General features: G+C 39.5%; 1 protein-coding gene across 1 annotated transcript in view; it reads left to right on the forward strand.

The window, feature by feature from the left end:
- Window positions 1-20,126, forward strand: part of PHF14 (PHD finger protein 14) — a 150,536-nt gene extending 130,410 nt beyond the window's left edge. Inside the window, exon 20 of the mRNA XM_072413424.1 lies at window positions 15,815-20,126. Coding sequence (XP_072269525.1) covers window positions 15,815-15,886 — 72 coding nt within the window. The 3' untranslated portion in view covers window positions 15,887-20,126. The remainder of the gene's footprint in view (window positions 1-15,814) is intronic.
- The last annotated feature ends 224 nt before the right edge of the window (window positions 20,127-20,350 follow it).

Below are 20,350 nucleotides of genomic sequence, written 5' to 3' on the forward strand. Positions count from 1 at the left end.
TTTTCTTCAAGCTGAATATTGGGAGCGACTTGGTTATATGAATCAGAAATACTTGGGATTGCGGAAAAGTGAACTCTGAGGTTCTTTGGGGATGGGTACACTTTGTTGCTTCAATATGGAGTCTGTAAGGTGATGAATGACACTAGGATCCTCTGAATTTACAGTTGAAATATATTACTCGGCATAGAAGTCCAATGCAAAATAAGACATATTAAATCGTTAATGGGGAAGAGATCACCCTACTGAAGTTACTACATCCTCTGCTCACAGAACACATGTAAGAATGTCTACTACATTCCTTGCCAGCATCACAAATGTCATTCTTACAGATAGCCAAAAAGGTCATTTGTGTCAGTTAAATTGAGCTGGAAGGCACAAATTGCTCATTGCTTAATGCTAAACTGAAAACTGTAAAAAAAAATCCACTTACCTTCAATCCCGCAGGGCAGTCCGATCCCCCCTGGGGTGTCTTGCATCTGGCCCTGCATCGTCCTGTCACTCTGGCGGCGCCATCTTCTTTTCTTCAGGCTCCTTCATCCTACGTCACCCGACCCAGACGCGAGATCGGGTGATGTAGGATGAAAATAAGAATTGCCGATCTCACTGCGCATGCGTGTTTTCATTTTTGGAGTATGTGTGTGAGAAAAGTTGTGCCTATTCACAAGATTTTGTGAGTCAGGTACCAAATTTGGTCACCCAAATTATTGTTCCAATTCTATATTTAGTAGGGTTGAGGTCAGAGCTTCCTTCAAGACAGTAAGTTTATTCCATCCTCATATTCATTAGGCCAGGTTAATTGAGCTGAACAGAAAAGAGGCATTTCCAAAACCTTTTCCAAACTGTTAAGAACTTTGTGTGCTGTAGCGTTACCAAGAGCTGTCTATAGACACATGTGAACTGATTTATTTAAAGGGCTGTCCATATGCTTTTGGCTATGTAGAGGGGTGTGATGTTCAAGTAGCCGTGAACTGTCAAGAGTTTTGTAACGCAATTCATACATTATTGTGATGCAGATTTCTCTACTAGACCGTATAGTCTAAATCAGAACCCCTTGAAGTAACTTTAAGGTCTTAAGGGAACCCTGTTTATAACTACTATATCCACAGCTCACAGTACATCAGTGTAAGTCTTAGCAACTTCTGGAGTTAACCCTGGTAGAGAAACATTGGTCTAGATGAATTCAAATTTCTTCCCTACAGTTAGGCAATACAGCTTGGTCACTAACCAATCCTTACCCCACTAATTGCACAGTGAATGAGCACCATTGACTGGTGAAGCCATCTGTGTGCATTCTTCAAAATATTGTAATCTGCTCACTGCTGGCTTTTCTGCTCCCTGTACAAGCTAGACTTCTCCAAGTTTCGCAGTGGTAGTCCACAAAATGGACAGGTGAGGCCTGGAAAAGGTGGGCGAACCTGGGCAGTTTTTCTCACTTCTATAGCTGGCCCTTTTACTTCGGATAAAAAAAGTTTAAACATGCATTTTTGTAATAAAGTATACGATTACTTATAAAAAAATAAATGAAAAGTCCACTTTGAGGCTTTGGACAAGTTTTACCCTCTGTACCATAGTGCTATGTTTATTCATTTTGCTATCACATTTTAATTGATTTGACCAGATTGCCTGGCGGCTTTCCTCTCTGTCTTGTAAAATGGTGGCCTCCAACCTTTTGGATGTCACGAACCACTAAATTTATGAATGCTTGACCACGCATGTGCGTGGAGCTGTGTTTCACTCAAAGAAGAATAAGAACTTCCCCCAGAATGACGTCATGATGCAAGAACCCCCCCACTGTGTGTGTTGTGTCCAGAGACACAACCTTCCCTGAGCCTGCGATCCATACCGGAGATGGTCCGTGGCTCTGGGTGGTGCCCCCCCAAGCAATGTCCTTCTCCTGACACCATTTGGGGGGTACACTGGCCAGAGCCACAGACCACCAAAATTTTCATGCGGACCACAGCTTGGGGACCGCTGATGTAGCTCTTTACTGAGTGAGTCTCCGTGCTCTCGTGGCCCAGCTGTCAATAAAAAATATACTTTTATATTTTTAGTTACAAACCCAGGATTGGCAATACAGAAGTACAGATTTAAGCTGTACTTTTTTTTTTTTTTTTCTTTTAAAGTTACTGAAAACCCCAAAGTGAAACAGCCAACATCTTCTTCCCCTGTATATTTATATGTTTATAAGGCTACGTCTCTCCAGAAATGATATGACTGAAGCCTTGTGGCCTAAATATTAATGCATTTTAACACTCCTTGTAAAGATGAAAGACTGCAACACTCATTGTTAAGTCAGAAATAAATTGCCTTTACATTCTGGTTGGCTTTGATTTTTTATTTTCTCACTTTATGGTGTGTAATTGGTGTGGGAATGGTGTGTTTTCCTTAAACAGAAACTATAGTAGTTTCTGGTCAGTTTCTGGCCATCTTGATAGAAAAGCAAAGCTTTGTTCAAATGTGTGAGAGGTGTGGGTCACTGATAAAGGATCACTAAGACAGGTAGACGAGGCACAAAACCACAAAAAAAAATGAAGCAGGGATTTACTCTCTGAATCTTCTAAGATACAGCTTCCTCTCCACCAAGGAGAATAGTGATTAGCACAGTATTGACATCACTCCCAATGAAGTAAGACTTGAAGAGGCAGCAATGTCAAGGATCTCATACTGCAGATATACAGCTATAAAAGGAAAGCCACAGGAGTCCATATGCACAGGAATTTTTCAAGGCAAATTATTTAGCAGGACGAATTCAGGGCAGAATTTTTAGGGTACTGTTTAGATTCAACATTACCAGAAGTTCCCCACAATATAGCAAATCTTCACATTTGCATTCAGGTAAATTTAAGATCTCTGCCTGTCCATGGCTGGGTTTTCCTGCCATATTCTGACATCACAATTGACTTATCACAGAGGATTATTTGCTCAATCACAAGTCTTTGTTTTCGCTGCTCCATGGTAAGTTTATTTAGGCATTTTTTGTAAGGTCAGCTTGTTGTCTATCCTGAACCCTTTACATCATGATTATGATGAAGAATGGTAGAGTAATTGTCCTTTCTTTTAAATACGAATCTTAAAAAAAATCAGCACAGAGATCGGTAGTTAGTGTTACCTTCTTTTTGGTCTTGGTTGCCTTCTCAATGCAATATAAGAGTGAAATAAGGAACAGGGAAGCGAGTGAGCACCAGTGTCTTCAATGTAGCGCGTAACATGTATCTTGAACTTTATGTAATGAAGCGAGGGCTGAAAGACATAAAATAAATGCCTTGTAAAGGAATTATGTGTAAATGGCAGAACATAACAAAGCTGATTAATTTTGGTTAGGTGCTCTAAAATAGCTGTAATCAGAAATTATCATATTAAAGAATCCACATTTCCTGCATCTACTGTTCTGAAACTTGGTTGAAGTGGATCTTTAGGCTGTAGCTCAAAGGATACCTACATTGGACAATTACATAGGAAAAAAAATGGGTTCTCATTGGTTGTCGTTCACTTCCTCAGAATTTAGAATAATAGAGATATTCTTTGCTTTTGGCCATTTGGGACTTTAAGTCACTGCTTCCTGGACAACCATACAGTGATTCCTCCCTGCTCCATAATCTCATGCATCTAACGTCTAGGGGATGGTGTTAGGGCATGTAACCCCCATAATCCAGCGCTCATGCCTCCAGTGCTTCTAGGCCAGTGTTTTACACCAAGGGTCCATGGAGCCCTAGCGTTCCCCCAGAGGTTGCTAAGGATTCCTTGAGCAATAAACAGTCTGTGCCTCTCAGGTCACTGTAGGTGACCCCAATTATCTTTTTAGCCATCTGTAAGGGTGACATTGTTCCCATTGGCCAGCGTTGAGAAATTCTTCCTACTGACCACCACACTACTGTGAGTTGTGAATATAGTAGTTATAGAAAGGGGTTCCTTGATGACCTGAAACTTATTTCAAAGGTTCCCCCAAAAGGTCGACAAGCACTGTTCTAGGGTATAGGGGGGGAGACATTGAGACATGTAATCTCCCCCATAACCCAGAGCTCATACCTCTAGTGCCTAGGCCTTCCTAGGGTATAGGAGGGTGGTATTGGGGATGTCATTTCCCTCATAATCCATTGCTCTTGCTTTAAAGGCAAATGTCTAGGCACAACTATCGTCACGTGACTGTAAAAATAAGGATACAGCTTCTAGGCTCGGACCCCAGATATTTTGGTAGTGGTTAGGACAAAAATAAAGAACAGTAGGGTTGCTGGAGAGGTGAATATTAATGGGTTGGGGCAGCATAGCATTCACCTTTGTGACTTTTCCCTGAATTGGTAAGATAACAGTATCTCAGCAGACTAAACAAGCAGCTAAAATTTTCCAGTCCAGCCTACATACTTTGCTCTACACAGATTTTATTTGAAGGGCCTTTACACTCAAACCTAAAAATTGAGTTTTGAATGGGACTTCATGCAGTGTATCCTAATACCACTTTGAAACTCACATGCTTAGATTGGTCTTTGGTACTGTACTTTAGTATTTTTATTTTTTTTTTTTTTTTTTTGTTTTCTGTAAGGATGACCTTAACTATGGAAACTGTTACCAAAAGGCACAGATTCACAAAATAAATGTATTAAATGAAGTATTTTTGGGGCCATGTGGGCGTTTTCTTTCTCCTTCTACACAGGCTACTAAAGGCTACCCATTCTTTCAAAATTTTCTCTACTAAATAATTTACCATTTTTTATGACCCCTTTCTTTGGAATAAACTGTTGCAACTTGCAGCTGTTACTAATATGTTGGTTATACCAAATGCTACAACAGTGTTTCTCAGCCAGGGTTCCTCCAGAGGTTGCTAGGGGTTCTTTGAGCAATGAGCAATTTGTACCTTTTGGGTCAGTTTTGGTGATACTAATGATCTTTTTGGCATCTTTTAAGTGTTGCATTCTTCCCAATGGCCAGCAATGCAAGAGACATTCCCTATATCGACCAAACAAATGTACTGTGAGCCGTGATTATAGTAGGGCTTCCCTAAGACCTGAAAGTCATTTAAAGGTTTTCCCCAAGGTATATATGTCGAGTAACACTAGAATATCCGGTTGATTGGGAGCATAAGTTTGTCTTCTTCTATCTCTGACTCAACAGGAAGAATCTCTGCAGAGCAACACCTGCTTCCCTATGGAGAACAAGGTTACTTCTCCACCACAAGCTGATAGGGAAAGGCTTTTCTACTCTTTACTTAAAAAAAAATGAACTGTAAATGTACTTAGATGATTATAAAGTTTAGTTGGGCTTTAGCAATTTTTCTTATTACAAAAGTACAGTTAACCTCTAAACTGTAGATGTTATGGAAGCAATCCTGCAATGGGAGCCAGCAGCAGCCCCGAAAGCTGCTGCTGATGTAATGGAAGCATAGTTTTCTTAGAGGGTGACAATGTTGCTCCTCCATAGAAGCAGTTAGCCCTGCTCCAGTATCCACAGTCCTCAGCGGCAACACAGAGCATGAAGGGATCATAACCCTTTCCAGCTTCAACCTTCAGCCCCCTGATGCACAGGCAAGGGATGTTACTGGGAATCTCCTTCCATAAACTTATCATTGATTCTGCCTTCTATTTCTGATGACCCCTCTAAGCTCAGTTACCCCCCAAAAAACCACCAGAATGAGTTCTCTGTGAGATGTCTCCCTATATAATCTACCATTTGGAAGCGAAATGCGTCATGAGCCGAGACCTCTTATCTCATTCTATTTGTTGTATTTATGGACTTACAAAACAGCGTTAAGACTTTGTTGTAAGATAACTATGGAGTGATTGTTTATTTCTATATGAATCCAAATTTGTCCCGAACAGCAATAGGCGTGTGCCAATAAATCCACCTTCAATTTAGCAGCATTTGTAGTAGAGTAAGAAAGGATGAGGTCACAATAATTCCAATAAAATAGTGGGCAGGGAGATACTACAGAATTGTACCTGAATCAGGTAACAGCAGAGCCACCTATATAACTTTGGAGTCACTGAGGCGGGGAATATATTTCATTATTGTGCCAAATTCCTAACCTGCACTGGGTTTTCGGTGTTGGGTAGAATTATCCTTCAAGACCCCTAATTCAAGGTGAAATACGTTTTAGAAGGCAGTAAAGGTGAATCTGTTGTGATGCATTAAAGCGTATTTCCATGGAAGTGAATGATGATTTCAGTTCTTTACCGCTCCTGCGCCAGCTGCCTTACTGTTCCGAAATGGAATGTTGCTGATAACAAAAATCACACTTAATAGAAATCCTGAGTGTCACACAGCACTGCTCGCAGCAACTAACTGCCTCCTCCTTATACTGACTGCAAGGCTGGTCTTCTACTGCCACCTGCAGGAGCCACCTAGACAGTATAGACAGTATTTCTGATGAATGATTTTCACTCCACAGTAAACAAAACAATTTTACCTGATACCTTTATTTATCACTACCTTTCTTTATTTTATTTTAACCTTTTAAGGAAAATTCTAATTTTCTATAAAAAAAATCAAATAAAATTGCTACACAACCCATTTCATTATTTAATGTTACTGAAATGACTCATTTCAATCTGCAGCCCTAGTCAGTTTCTAGAAGCTGCCTAAAAATTCAACACAACATGGCAACCCAAGGATTTTTTTGTATCTTTGGTGTACAGAAAGAGATGTAGTTTGTTTGTTTTGTTTTCTTCTTTAATTTTTTTTTTAGGTGTCTGCACTGCAAGAAACTGATTAAACTTTAGCCGCTCCCTGCAAACAGAATATTGCACTACTAAGTGATTATAATAAACCCCTACCCCCTATTCAGTTTATTAAGAAGTACAACACACAGCTATTACTATAAAAGAGAAATAGGAATGAATCTGCAGCAAAGTTTGTTAAAATCTTTACATTGTGCATAGATCACCAATATGGTACTGCAAAAGTAAAGTTAGTTTAAAGCCTAAAGCTGAGATTCACATTTGTCACGATTGCAGTGAGGTTGCAGTGCGTTTGCCGTTTCTTCAATCTGGGAATCGCTGCCTTTCAGGAAACGCTACATTGTAGCATCTCCCCGTGGCACCTCTATAGGGATTAATTAGGGGCAGTAGTGAGCAGGACTAGAACCACTCACTGCCACCAGATGTCAAATGTTCTTTAAGAACCAGCCCCAGGCAGCCCTTGCAATTCAAAGGAAGGTCTGAACCCTCCTCTCTGGGCAAAAATTCTGTCCCATGCCCCTCCAACCCATCGTAATTTTTAATTATTCCCCCTGTGATGTAAGAGATACTCCTTTTAATTTGCTGTTTAGGTCCCTTGACAGTGCCATTTGCTTTGCAGTGGACAATTGTTCCAGCACCGCTGATCTGATTGTACAGACTGATGCCTTACTGACAAATTGCACAGTTTAGGACTCCCACACGCCCCTACAGTCACTGGACCTCCAATAGTGCTCCGGTCCATGCCATGCATATTGTGATGTGGACACCCAAAGAAGAACCCCGCCAGATGTAAACACGGAAAGAGAGGAGGCTCAGAGCTATAGCATCATGTAACCATGACTGTATGCAAGATCAAAGAGCCCATAGGTTTTTGCTTTTATCTCCAGTTGGGGGGGGGCGGCATCTGTAGTCCAGTAGTTTGAAAACTGACAACATTCCACTGAATATCGATTTAGCAAAGGCAATTCATTGTCAACTTAAGGACAGTGTAAGGGGCTTATTGGTTTTCTTACAGGTCAACAGGTATTTTATGTACTTTCTTTGGTTTGTATGGGACAAAACATAGGGGAAACTTGTATGTATTACAGATATGTTGTGAATTTTTTTTCTTTCTATTTTGCCCAAAAATCCCTTTAAGAATCCCCACTCTATTGATTAAGGTCATCAACGCAATTAAAACCGATTCCCTTTAAAAAGGTATAAAGAATGGAAAATGCTCATCTTTTTTGTTCTTGCGGCAGATTAATAGAGAGAAGTTTCAGCATCCGTGTACTGGGTGGTCCCCGCGGGGACACTTTCTTGATGGCAGCTTCAGAATTCCTTACCAAGCAAATGTCAGACTTGTCGAGGCTGCCACTATGAAAATGATCCATGTCGCCGGGTCTATTTTCCTAGGGAAACAAACAGCTGCCTTATTGCCGCACTCCTTCGCTGACGAGATTTGTCATTTATCATCCGAAAAATGAATATCTGCCTATTAATAACCATAGCTGAAAAGAGCGCACACTTCTGTCTTAACAGATACGGCAAATCACAGCTGCGGGTCTGGTGAATATCAATGTCCCGTCAGGTCAGGCTCAATAGGATGCTATTCTGAATGCTTCACAAAGTGACATTATTAGGGAACGCCGCTGAATTTCAGCAATATAGACATTTAAATGTTCTGAGCTCTCCCTTTGTTTTTTTTTTGTTGTTTCATATTTGTGAATTGGTATAATTGTATGTTAAATGGCAAATACCCATCTGGTAAAATCCAACATGAAACCAGTTTGCCTCAAACTGTTGCAACTCCCAATTCCTCAGTCTTGCCGCACTCATGTGACCATACAATTCTACCCATAGGCTATATGCACACACACACGTCAGATGAATACTACCTGATACGAACGGTCCGGCTTGTCTTGGACAATAATATGACGTGTACAGAGGTCGCCCAACGTCGTTCATTGTTCCATGAACATATCCTGATGGTTCCGTGAGCAACCGACGATGAACGATCGCAATACATGTGAGTGGTGCAGTGGGTGCTGCTCACTCGTTTTCCCCCTCCTCTCTCCATATAGCTGAAGAGCGCTGTGTGTAGACCCTTCCTTCGTTCATCTGTCACTCTTTTGTGGCTGGAAACGATCATGAATTGTTTCCGGCTTCAAAAATTGAATGTGTGTAAGCAACCTTATGCACAAAGGAAGCCATGTCCTCTGCCTGAAACCTAAATTCGGACCTGCATGTGCATTTACCATCAATATGTGTTTATGGCAATTCATTGAAGAAATCCATTGCATACTCTTCTTGGATGGTGTGTAGCATTCCCTGAATGCATTTCTAGGGGTAATATTTGCAACATTGATGCTTGCGATGAAGATTCACATATAGCAAAATCGCTCTGACTGGACATTCAAAACTTTTAAACAATCTAAGGAAAATGTCAGTGAATCAGAACTTTGTCTTTACTGAAAAATGCTGTGATGTCACAAAAATAATTTCTTCCCTACACGTTTCCCCTGTTGGCTTCATCAGGAGCTCAATTTTGAAACCCTAATGAGCCACATGAGCTCTGTTATTCAGCCTAAACCTTAATCTTCTCCACTGGACCATGAGATGTGGTCACATGAATATTATTATTATTAAACAATAGACAATTATAATTGGACAACAGATTAAACAGCGGTTTGCAGTTCCTCACACAGCCAAGTCTTAGGTGAATCATATAGTCAAAACTCTTACCCAGATGTACCGCAAACACATGCACTTACATACGTTTCCTATGGCTGTGATGGGCAGTCTTGCTGGCCAACAGGAATGCTCAGGAGCTAGGTGGAACCATTGCTTTTGGGGGCTGCTGACTCATGCACTGCATGTGCCTGCTTGTTGTACCTACAGTAGGTTTATATTAAAGTTAGGGTTTCCTTTCCTATTTAAAAAAAGGTAGGTTCTCCTAATAATAGGTATGGGTAAAGCCACACCATAAAGCAGATACAGAACTTTAACAAAAAAAAATAAATGAGGAAGTATCATAAAATAATCTAAATACCGTATTTTCCCAGTTTTTACAGTGGTCACATGAATGGCTATCTTTGGGCGCCCCGCAGCGTGGAGGTTGTCACTGACTCGCATCTCCTGCTGATGGCACACATCTAGTGCTAGAAGGTAGCCGCTGTCAATCATTAGGAAGTAAGGGCACTCCTAGGCTCAGTATTTTTCTCGTGAGGTTCAGTGAAGATCACTACAAGGTGGGAATAGGTTGCGGTATCATGCAGAAAAACAATCTATATTTCTATTCAAAGCTTATATTTGAAAGTCCTACTGGAGTGATTTCATCTGAGAATAAGAAGCAATTTTTGAAAAATAAATCTTAAAGAATCGATAAAATCTAACACAAAAAAGGAAAAAGTGTAAAGTAAGGCGCTCATTAAAAGTACACAGGTTTCCAGTTTACAAAAGGTTGTTTTGGTATTTGCCTTTGCTAGCCTTTTTTAATCCAGGCAAATGCATGTTTTAACCCAAAGACGGACATAAAAGATGTTTGCAGATTAAAAAATTACATGGTGGCTCCAAAGGGATGGTAGGGATGTCCAAAGTGTAACTTTTATGTTGACATAAAAAGAAAACAAACATTTCTGTAGTAACAAAGAGGAACATAGTTTTGGGTGGCCTGAACCTTTAAAAGGTTTTAATAAACTTAATTGCAGTTTCCTTTTTATACTGTGGATATGAAAATCATATCACTAATTATCACTAATTTCAGTTGCTGAAACTAAAGGAGGTTTCAATGCTTCCCTGCTATTGTCTTGTGATTGTACACAGCCTTTCCCATTAATTTGCAGGAATATTGCATTCATTAGCAGTTGTCTGCATCATCATTTTAATAATCCAAAAATGATGCATTTGGAAAGTCCCTTTAAAAGTAAATGCAAAGCCTTAGCCAGCATTACTATCTCCATTATTTTTCTCCAAAGGAGACCATCGTCATTAATGTTTTTGTTTTAATTGTCTATGAAGCTCTGGTATAAATCATCGTTAAATTAGCGGCGAGACGGGAGAGGGACGTGTCAGCAGTGCATTCTTCTATGCCAGATGATTTATCGATCAGTCAGTCTAATATTAAAGTTTGTACCACTTGCTGTGTTGACCAATGACGTTACCAAGTTTCTTGTTTTACATAAATGCCACAGCTTAGATTTTGCAGGAAATATTTCCTTCTTCAGTAACTGCAGGGAAAATTGCCAGATTCTAATAGTTGGCAGCTTTCTTTTTAATCATTTTAGTTGCCTGGCGCAGTTCAAGAAGATTTTAAATGAAAGTCCCGTGGGCGTTGTCGGCTGTGGGCTTGTTTTGCTCATAGTTCTCAACCAATCGGATGTTTGTTCTGCATTTTTAAGGCTCCAAGGCATCTGCCACTCAAGGCTACAGGTCATTGTAATCTTCAGGAACTGTTTTCAGTGGATTTCTAAGGACCATGTGCAGATTATCCCAGCCATTGGTGGGGTTCTGAAGGCCAGCAAACCCCAAAAAACAATTCTTTGCGCAGTGCCTGGCATTGTGTGGAGGTGCAATCAAAAAAGTTGGTAGGGTTTATGAATTTGACATACACTAATATGTGAACTTTTAAAATACAGTGGCTTTTAAACTGAGCATTTTTGCATTTATGATCTCTTTTTTATTTTCTTTCCCCTATGTTTTATAGGCACAGGCTCAATTAGTGTAGTCGGAGTATAGTATATCAAAATTGAGAACAAAAATATTCCTACTCTTGCCAGATACCAAAAGAGTTTTTTTTTTTTTCTGTATTGCAGTGCATTTATGTAATGTTTTGATGATCACAAATTACTGGATAAAACAGGGTTCAAGATGAGTTTAGCTAAAGTGTGAAGAATGATACATATCTCTAGATCAGGTATAAATACAATGAAAGCTTCAAGGGACCATATAGGTGTTGGCTGAAACAATTACCTCCAGAATTAAATATAATAGGAGAACTGGCTGGAAGGAAGTAAACTTATGTAATGTTTTAATCTGTACCATGATTAGATTTTGGGGCCCTGAATAGAATCTGGTCATAGAATTTTTTATTCTAACGAGGCCCAAGGGAACTGATTTGCCCATGGGAATTTAATTTCGGCACATTATTTGTTAGTTTATTCACCTAAAGTGGACTTTACAAATAGTCCCCTCTCCTTCTGTCTTTACTGCTGCAGCAGATAAGACTGAATAGGAGCACAGAGCCTCCTGGGATACCTATGTCGTGTCCCAGGAGGCTTTTGGCTGCTCTATCGGGCATGCATAGAAGGAGCTTTTTCTTGCAATGGGTGAAAAAGTGCAGATCTAACGGATGCGCAGTGAGATCGGCTCACTTTTTTTCCTACGTACAGCAGGATAAATCACCCGTTCTTGCACCTGCGCAGTGCAAGATCAGGTGATGTAGACAGAAATGAATGGTGGCGCCCTGCGCTTTCTCCAACCCGAGACGAGGAGGATTATAGGACAGCGTACGATAAATCAAAGACAGCTTCAGAGGTCTGCAGAGGTAAAGGTAAGTGTGATTTTATTTTAAAGATATTTTTGCTTTTAGTGACCAGTTCACTTTAAGTAAATGCTTAGAGTAAGACAGATAATTGTACAACAACGCGGACCTGCTATACTTCTCACTCCAAGCTGTGAGCATGAAGCCGCCCGATCGGTGAATGTTTACTGTCTTAGACCTGGCTGATCTTGAGATAACATATGGCTTCACGAGTAATTGGAAAATTGGCACCACCGTCAGGAAAATATGCGAGATGGGGTGGAAATATGATGTCGCAGCAAACGAAGCGTCTTTGAAGCTAAATTTATTGTTGTTGCAAATGATGAAGTAAAGACATTGCATGTTGGAAGTAAAATTACCACCGTGCGTCGCTTTTTTCTGATTTACTTTCCTGGAAGTATTACTGGAACTGCACACATGCTGATAGGAAAAGAATCTTCATACGGTTGGGTTCTGGCAGATCTCATTTTTTTCAAGTTATTTCTTAGCATAAGATTTACAAACTCTGCAAAACAACAATTCCAGCGTTCTGTTTTACCTTTATGTGAAGGCCCAAAATAGTCACAGCAATTTTAGAAAAATAGTTGAAGGTGAACGTGAACCCACCTGAAATATTTTTCTAAGGTACTATGTAGCATTGCTGTAGCATTGACACCTTGGATTGCCTGCAAGTACCCGTCTTGGACTTCAAACTGATTCCAGTGTGTCTTTAGACCTACCCCTACACCACAAAAAGCCTTAATGAAACGGAATTACATTTATTTATATCAAATCATAAACTTTTTCATTGTTACATGTTAGCAAAGAATGTCTTTTGCTCGCACCTTCTTGCCTTGCATTTTCTCTTTACATATACCGCAATTATGACTGCATTGCATTTTTAGGGCTTTTTTTCTGATTGAAACAACAGTATCCTCAATGGAAGGACACATTTGGGAGACAAGGAGCATCCAATAAATTTTGAAAAGCTGGAAATTACTTTTGAAATAACATTGCCATGTTAAATCTTACATAAAAGGTTAATACTTGGGTTTACCCACTATATTGGGCTATCTTTGTGTAACATAACATTGCTGTATAGAACTGGAAATGCTGTCATTTCCAGTTTTCCATTCCATAGTTGCCTACTCCGAAATAAGAACAGGGGGGGGGGGTCTGTGTTAAGCTGACTTTCATTAAACAATGTCAGTAAAGTCCAAGCAGTATACAAAAGAGTTCTGTAATATATTTAAGGTTTTCTAGGAAAGCTTTCTGTAGGATTTTTCAATGTGTCTGTGGAATTTTGTCCCTATTGAGCCAAAAAAACAAAAACAAATTTAGGGGTCAGGTACTGACATTGGACAAGAAGGCCTGTCTCGCCATTGATGTTGTCATTTATGTGTCCTGTGTCCTGTAATGTGACCTCTAAGGTAAGTATTTGGGGGAAGCCAATGAGTTTTTGGAATGTGGGAGGAAACCGGAGTACCCAGAGGAAACCCACACAACATGGAGAGAACCTGCAAACTCCATGCAAATAGTGTCCTTGCTGAGATACGCCGCAAAGACCAAAGTGTTAACCTCTGAGCCACCGTGCTGCCAATGCAGCCCTATGCAGGCAACTGCGTTTCCTCTGCACCAGACTTATCAAACCATATATTATGGAACTCACTTTGTGTGCTGACATGCTGGAACAAAAAAAGGACCTTCCCCAAACTTACCACAAGGCAGAAAGTGCACAATAGTCCATAATTATTATTATTAAACCAGATTTTATAGCGGCAACATATTACACAGCGCTGTACATTAAAAAAGGGTGTGTATTTGTATGCTATAGTTGTAACAGTGGCTTTCACTGAAAAAAAAATTTATATATCATATTTTAGGAGGTGTTTCCATACTTTTGCTAGGAATTAAGCCAGGCAAATGTTTGGCCATATGTATAATATATACACGTTGCTCATCAATCTTCCTTCTGTTTGGTAGTATTACACAGTTGTTTCCCTACTGTTCCTTTTCTCAATAAAACTCAATTAGGATGATTTGACTGAGTTTATCAGCTGTTGATTGTGGGGATTTATTAGACTGAAATGCATATACTAGTTATGAAGCTTAAAAATTTAAATGTAAATGAATACACCAATTAGAAGAAAAAATAACTGAATGCTATAGGTTACCATTGAAAACAGTAACGCTTTACTCCTTTCCATCTTTCATGATAGGTTTAAAAATGTTTGTTGAAAATGCACTATAGTGTCCTTATATTCTATTTATAGATGCAATGAGGCTTGCAAGTAGTAAGCAGTCATCCGTATTCTAGGTATGGGAATTATTACATATATATATTTGTTACTATACGCTATATACCGTATTTTTCGCCGTATAAGACGCTCCGGAATATAAGACGCACCCAATTTTAAAGGAGGAAAATCTAGAAAAAAAAGATTCTGAAAGATTATTCCCCTTCTGATCATTCATGTGCCATTCATACCGGTATTCCCCTTCTGATCACTCATGTGTCATTCAAAATTCCCTTCTGATCACTCTGTGTCATTCAAATTCCCCTTCTGATCACTCTGTGCTTTTTTCCCACTGTACGGCAGTTAGGACAGGGAACAGCAGGTGGCGCTGTGCCGGCTTCTTTCGCTCTGCTTTACAGACAGGAGAAGACACGCGCTGGCAGAGGAGAGAAAGAGACACGCTGCATGCAGCCAGAGACACACGCAGGATCGGGTATCGGGTGAGTATATTATTTTAATTATTTTATAACACATTTGTCGTATAGGACGCACTAACTTTTCCCCCCCAGTTTTGGGGAAGAAAAAGTGCGTCTTATACGGCAAAAAATACGGTATATAGTTATGAATATTTTTTGTCTCCTTTCTGCAAAAGTACATTTTAAGCTGTTTTAGATTTATTTGCCCTCTAAAGCAACTCTGTTACTTAAACAAATGTAGTAAAAAAAAAAAAAAGTAAAGTAACATTCCCTATCAGTCCTGCCACAAGTCAATGAAATCTTCGCTCTCTTGCATACATATACATATATACATACATACACATATACATGCTGATACAAACGTGACACTTCAGGAAGTGTCAGGTTTTTGCTTCTTTTTGATACGTGCTGTGGTTCTTCTATATAGCCACCAAGTCACTGGTGTGCCAGGTTAGAAGTAACTAGTTACACGGCAGAGATTAGGCAGAGTGGTGCCATTCTGAGAAGGACCAGGCCTTCCAGAAGTGTCACATGATAACCTTTCTATGCATATATGTAGCCATGCAAGACAATGAAATCTTATCCATCGGCAGTGTTCTCCCCAGCCCCTTTTAGCTGGGCGCACCACTCGGCACTCTTCAGTAGCCACCCGGCTGTTTTTGGGAGGTTACTGAAGAATTGGTTTACAATACAGGGGTTTCCACCCACCTACAGCTTCTTACCACCCAGCTTAAAAAAATACCTGGGTTGAACACTGCATCAGTCCTGGGACTGGTAATATTTTTTTTGCACTTGTAAAAGCTGGATTTTTTTTTTTGTTTGTTTATTTTGTTTTGCTTTGAACAAACTATCCCCTTATATAGGTTTTTAATTCTAATTACAGGGTGAACTCCTCTCAGTGTCTTAATACCTAAACCTGTCTTTCTTTTCCAGGAAGATGAAACGGAAAAGATGGAGGCACGGCCACTACAACAATCTGGCACAGAGATTGTGAATATCGACTGACTGACAAAGAATCCCTGCAATGTTTAGGACGGAGACATTTTCATTGAAACCATTCCAGTTCGTACTGTAAAAACGACAGGCTGCTGTTAGAGAAATAAAACTGTTTTTTTTCACCCTATTCTGTATAATCTGCTACACTTTCTCAAATCCCTTTAACATCCTGGTCATTCACAAAGGCCCTCCAGCCTTTCTTCATATAGGATGTCACAGGGCAAGCTGCCTCTGACACAGACGTTCTACAAGCTGAATGATAATCTCAGTGTTCTAGGTTCAGAGCCCATTGGCAGGTAACCAATAGAGATATTGGTCAAAATTATCAGTGTAAGCAATTACAATTTGGATCATATCTGCTGTGTGCAATGGCTGTATGACTAAAGGCAACAATCAACTGTCCTAAAAATCCTAAGTCGTATAAAGTGATAGTAAAATATGTCAGTATTGTTCATCAACCATTGGAGAATGTGCACTGTCTCTTCTGTATGGTTGGCCTACCTGTGACTACTGATGGTGCCACAGGGCCAGGCAACTGTGGTCATGTAACGTCAGCAAAAATGTGAACCGTAGGTGGTTTAATAAAGCCCGTTTATTGCCAAATACAGTGGGGAAAAATTACCCCACCCCTGCTCATCAATCTCCAGCTTGTTATTCAGTATTGAAGTTGGGCCACTCTCATAGTGGTCACAGTACGTGGGGGCAGCCTTTACTTTGCCAATGATGTCGACATGAGCTTATGAACCCAGGAGCTGTCTTGCTGCACCACAATATACATTTTGGGATTGACTTTGCAAAGTGTATACATAGCCAAAACTTTTTTAATATTTAATAGTGAAAGCTTAAGACCCTCTGTTAAGTATTTGCTTTTGTTTGTGTCCCTGCCGGACAGATTTGCCTTTTTATTTTCCCTAATGATCACTGTTACCGGGACTGAAAGTTTGGGTAAAATTCTAAATTTTAGGTTGTCACCAGGACAGATCTGGATATCAGAGGACACTTGTTAAGGTGGCAACTTTTTGTTAAGTGTTCAGGAAGAAGTGAAGAAAAACTGTCCAACAGGGGTTCACAGATGACATTCTATAAACAGTGTAAAAAAAATGAAATAAATTGTTAATCATGGAAATACAGGATTCCAGGTTCACAATAAATATGTAAAAAGGAACTCGTTGATGCATCATTTTTATAGAAATATGGACTGACAAGACTTTACCTTTAGATTTTAATATAGTCTTAAGCTATTGGTGGTCTGCAAAGATTTTATGATTTTTTTGTAGCTGGTATTTTGTTATGAGGAGAGAATAAATAAAATATGCAAGGGAGATGAATGGTGGGTGGAGAATAAATATTGATGGATGACCAGCACCCCGTCTTTGCAGCCAAGTGCACCAACTGAAAAGTGCTGGGCGGTGCGCTCAACCTAAATGGCTAGGGAGAACACCGGTTAGAAAATATTGTAATTTTTTAAATCAAGACTTTCAACTTTTTGCATTAAAACAAAAACTAAACCAGTGCTACTCGTCTATCCCTCACCCATTACAAAGCTCTGTCATCTTCCTTCTTTTCTGCTTCCTACTCCATATATCTTCGGCCATCTTGATTGGCTGTGCAGGCACGTTGGAGTGCATTCCTTTCCAGATTTTCTTGACAACCACTTTTTTTTGACAGTCCCCTGGCACAATCAGGCAGGTAAGATGAATTATTGACAAAGGGACATCGCCTGTTGCTTTCTGCAATAACGACCTGCCTATCATGAATTTTTTAAAGTGGAGAGAACACTGTTTGTTTCTAAAGGTGGTTGTAAGGTCCCCACCTAAACAGTTTTAACCCTTCCCTATTCTATCCAACATTCTTGGGTTACATTGTTATAGTTATTTAAATTTGACATGTATGTTTTTTGCAAAGTTGCTTTCTAGATCCACACTTTCCGTTATATTTTAATAGGGACAGTTACATAACTAGAATTTATATTATAGTGAAATATATCCCAAAACTAAGCAACTGTAGCCAACCAATGCCATTGAAAAGTTCCAAGATTTGATGCATCTTGCATAGGATGCCGGGACTTGTAGTGTCTATAATATATTTTTGTTGGTGAAACCAATTTTTACTGTTTTTCTATCTGACTTGAATTCCCTGACTATGTTGATTGCCAATAATAAAGCAGACCTATAGTGAAACAAAAACCTCTCTTTTTTTCTATTATGTCTGCACAATCTCATTAAAAGTTAATGAACCTTCTTGTAATACTGTGGTATGTTGGCTTTTTGCAACATTGTTCTCAACACAGAGCATTTAGTACCAAAATGAAATATTGGGATTTGTTCATGCTATGCTTAATTGCACACAGATCTGAGTGTCAAGCTTTATACGTAAGATAATTCTCACATGAGGGGAACACAGTTGGGCTCCTCTTGGAAAAATGTGACATGTTCAGTGATCCCCCAGCTCGTTCATCAATCCACCATGGCTATGGAGGAAACCCTCGAGGGTACTACTTGCTTTTCCTCCCCTCTCCTCTCTCTATTGAACAGAATGGTGTTCATTCATCTGGAAAACGATCATGAAAGATAAAAGTGCTCTCCCCAGAAATTTGGGTAGGCGGGTGGAAGCCCCTCTATTGTGACCCAAGTTATCAGTAACCACCCAAAAACAGCCAGGTGATTACTGAAAAGTGCCGGGTTGTGTGCCCGGCTAAAAGGGGCCGGGGAGAACACTGAATGATTTCCAGCCAATAATCTGATGTCCATCAGGGCTTTAAAGCTGACTTTTCCAAAGAATTGAAGGTCCATTTGCACCATCTGCCCCCCTTCCTTCTCACATTATCTTCTTTTGTTAACGGTAAAAGAAAAAAGTTAGAATTGTGCTTAACTTACTCCTATCTTCTCTTGGCGTGACATTACCGTCATCAGTATTCACTACAAATCTTACCTAAAGGATGGTGTTGCCATTATTATCAAACTCTGTTTGTATAGCACTAACATTATTTAGCGCTGTACAAAAATTCACTTGAGTTATTCTTTGTATAATATGGCCATACAGACTCTTGCGTATCTTGTACATGTCCAGTTATTAATAATAAATTGTATTGATATAGGGCCATCATATTACCCAGAGCTGTAAATTAAATAGGGGTTGCAAATGACAAATACAGACAGGAGGAGAGGACCCTGTCCTGAAGAGCTTACAATCTAAGTGATGGGGGAAAGTATTACACAGGTAGCAACACATCTAGGTCCTGCCGGTTGAAGGTGGGGAAGTGTATTTCTAACTTTTTTTTCTGTTTAAATGCATTTCGAACTTAAATATGGAGGGGGATTCTAGATGGAGAAGCTGGCCAAGGCTGGAAGTGGACCTTGCGTTTTAGTAGAAAGTTGTTGTTTTTTTAAAGGGCTGAATCAACAAAGGTGAATCTGCACTTGCAGTAATAATAACAAGCCCATTGCAATGCATTTGAGTATCCATGTATTGTGGTACTCTGTAGTACAGGTGGACTTTTTTTTATTTTATTGTAGGTACCATTAAAAATGAATAGCAGCACACACAGGTTGCAGTATCGTGTAATATACAATGTGATGTGAATGGGCACTTAGTTTATTATATTGCAGTGTTCCCGATCTTTATGCTGTCCATGGCACGTCCTGCTGTTTGCAGAGAGATAGTGGTGCCTCAAAGGAAGGAGTGGGTGGTTTAGCTGCAGAGAGACCACTCCTCTTGCACAAAATACAGCGGTATTTAGATGCAGAATCATGACTTTGGGTGGGTTGGCTCCCCCAACAAAAAAAAAGATTATGACAATAAACTTATATTATGTTCATTGAAACTACCAGTGGGCTTTCATTTTTCACAGAAAGTCTGCTTTAATGGCCACATATATCCTTCATATCAGTGTTGTCATCAGGCCTATTTATTATGATGTTTACAATAACTGATATCCACCAATCGGAAGACTGCTTTAAACAGACAGGATGTATTTGGTTGGTTGATATAGATTGCCATACTGTGCACACCTTTGCCTCATAGAATGACGGCAGATCTTTTTCTACCTTAGCATGGTTTTGTACGGTGAGGATATTTGGTGTCTATTATGCATGCTTTTTTTTTTTTTATATTAATGTGTACGAGTAATAAATGTGGGTTTTGGATTTTTTTTGTATGTATTCAATGTAGAATTTATGTTACAATTGTCTATTTTTACCTGTTTTAGTCTCATATCAAGGAAAATAAATAAATATTTTTCCTGGCTGTAGCTTTGGATTTATTTTGTTCAGTAATTGCAGAATGCTTAATAAAAAAAAATAGCAAAAGTGAATGTAATAAAAATTCTGTATTTTACTGGTTACTGACCACCATTGTACAGAGGGATTTTACTAACGATCCCCAATGTGAATAGGTACTTTCCAACCGGGCACTAGTGTGGAGAGGTACTTTATCACTGACCACCAATGTATAGGAATACTTTACTGCTAACTA

The sequence above is a fragment of the Pyxicephalus adspersus genome, chromosome 5 (assembly GCF_032062135.1).
Source record: "Pyxicephalus adspersus chromosome 5, UCB_Pads_2.0, whole genome shotgun sequence".
Lineage (NCBI taxonomy): Eukaryota > Metazoa > Chordata > Amphibia > Anura > Pyxicephalidae > Pyxicephalus > Pyxicephalus adspersus.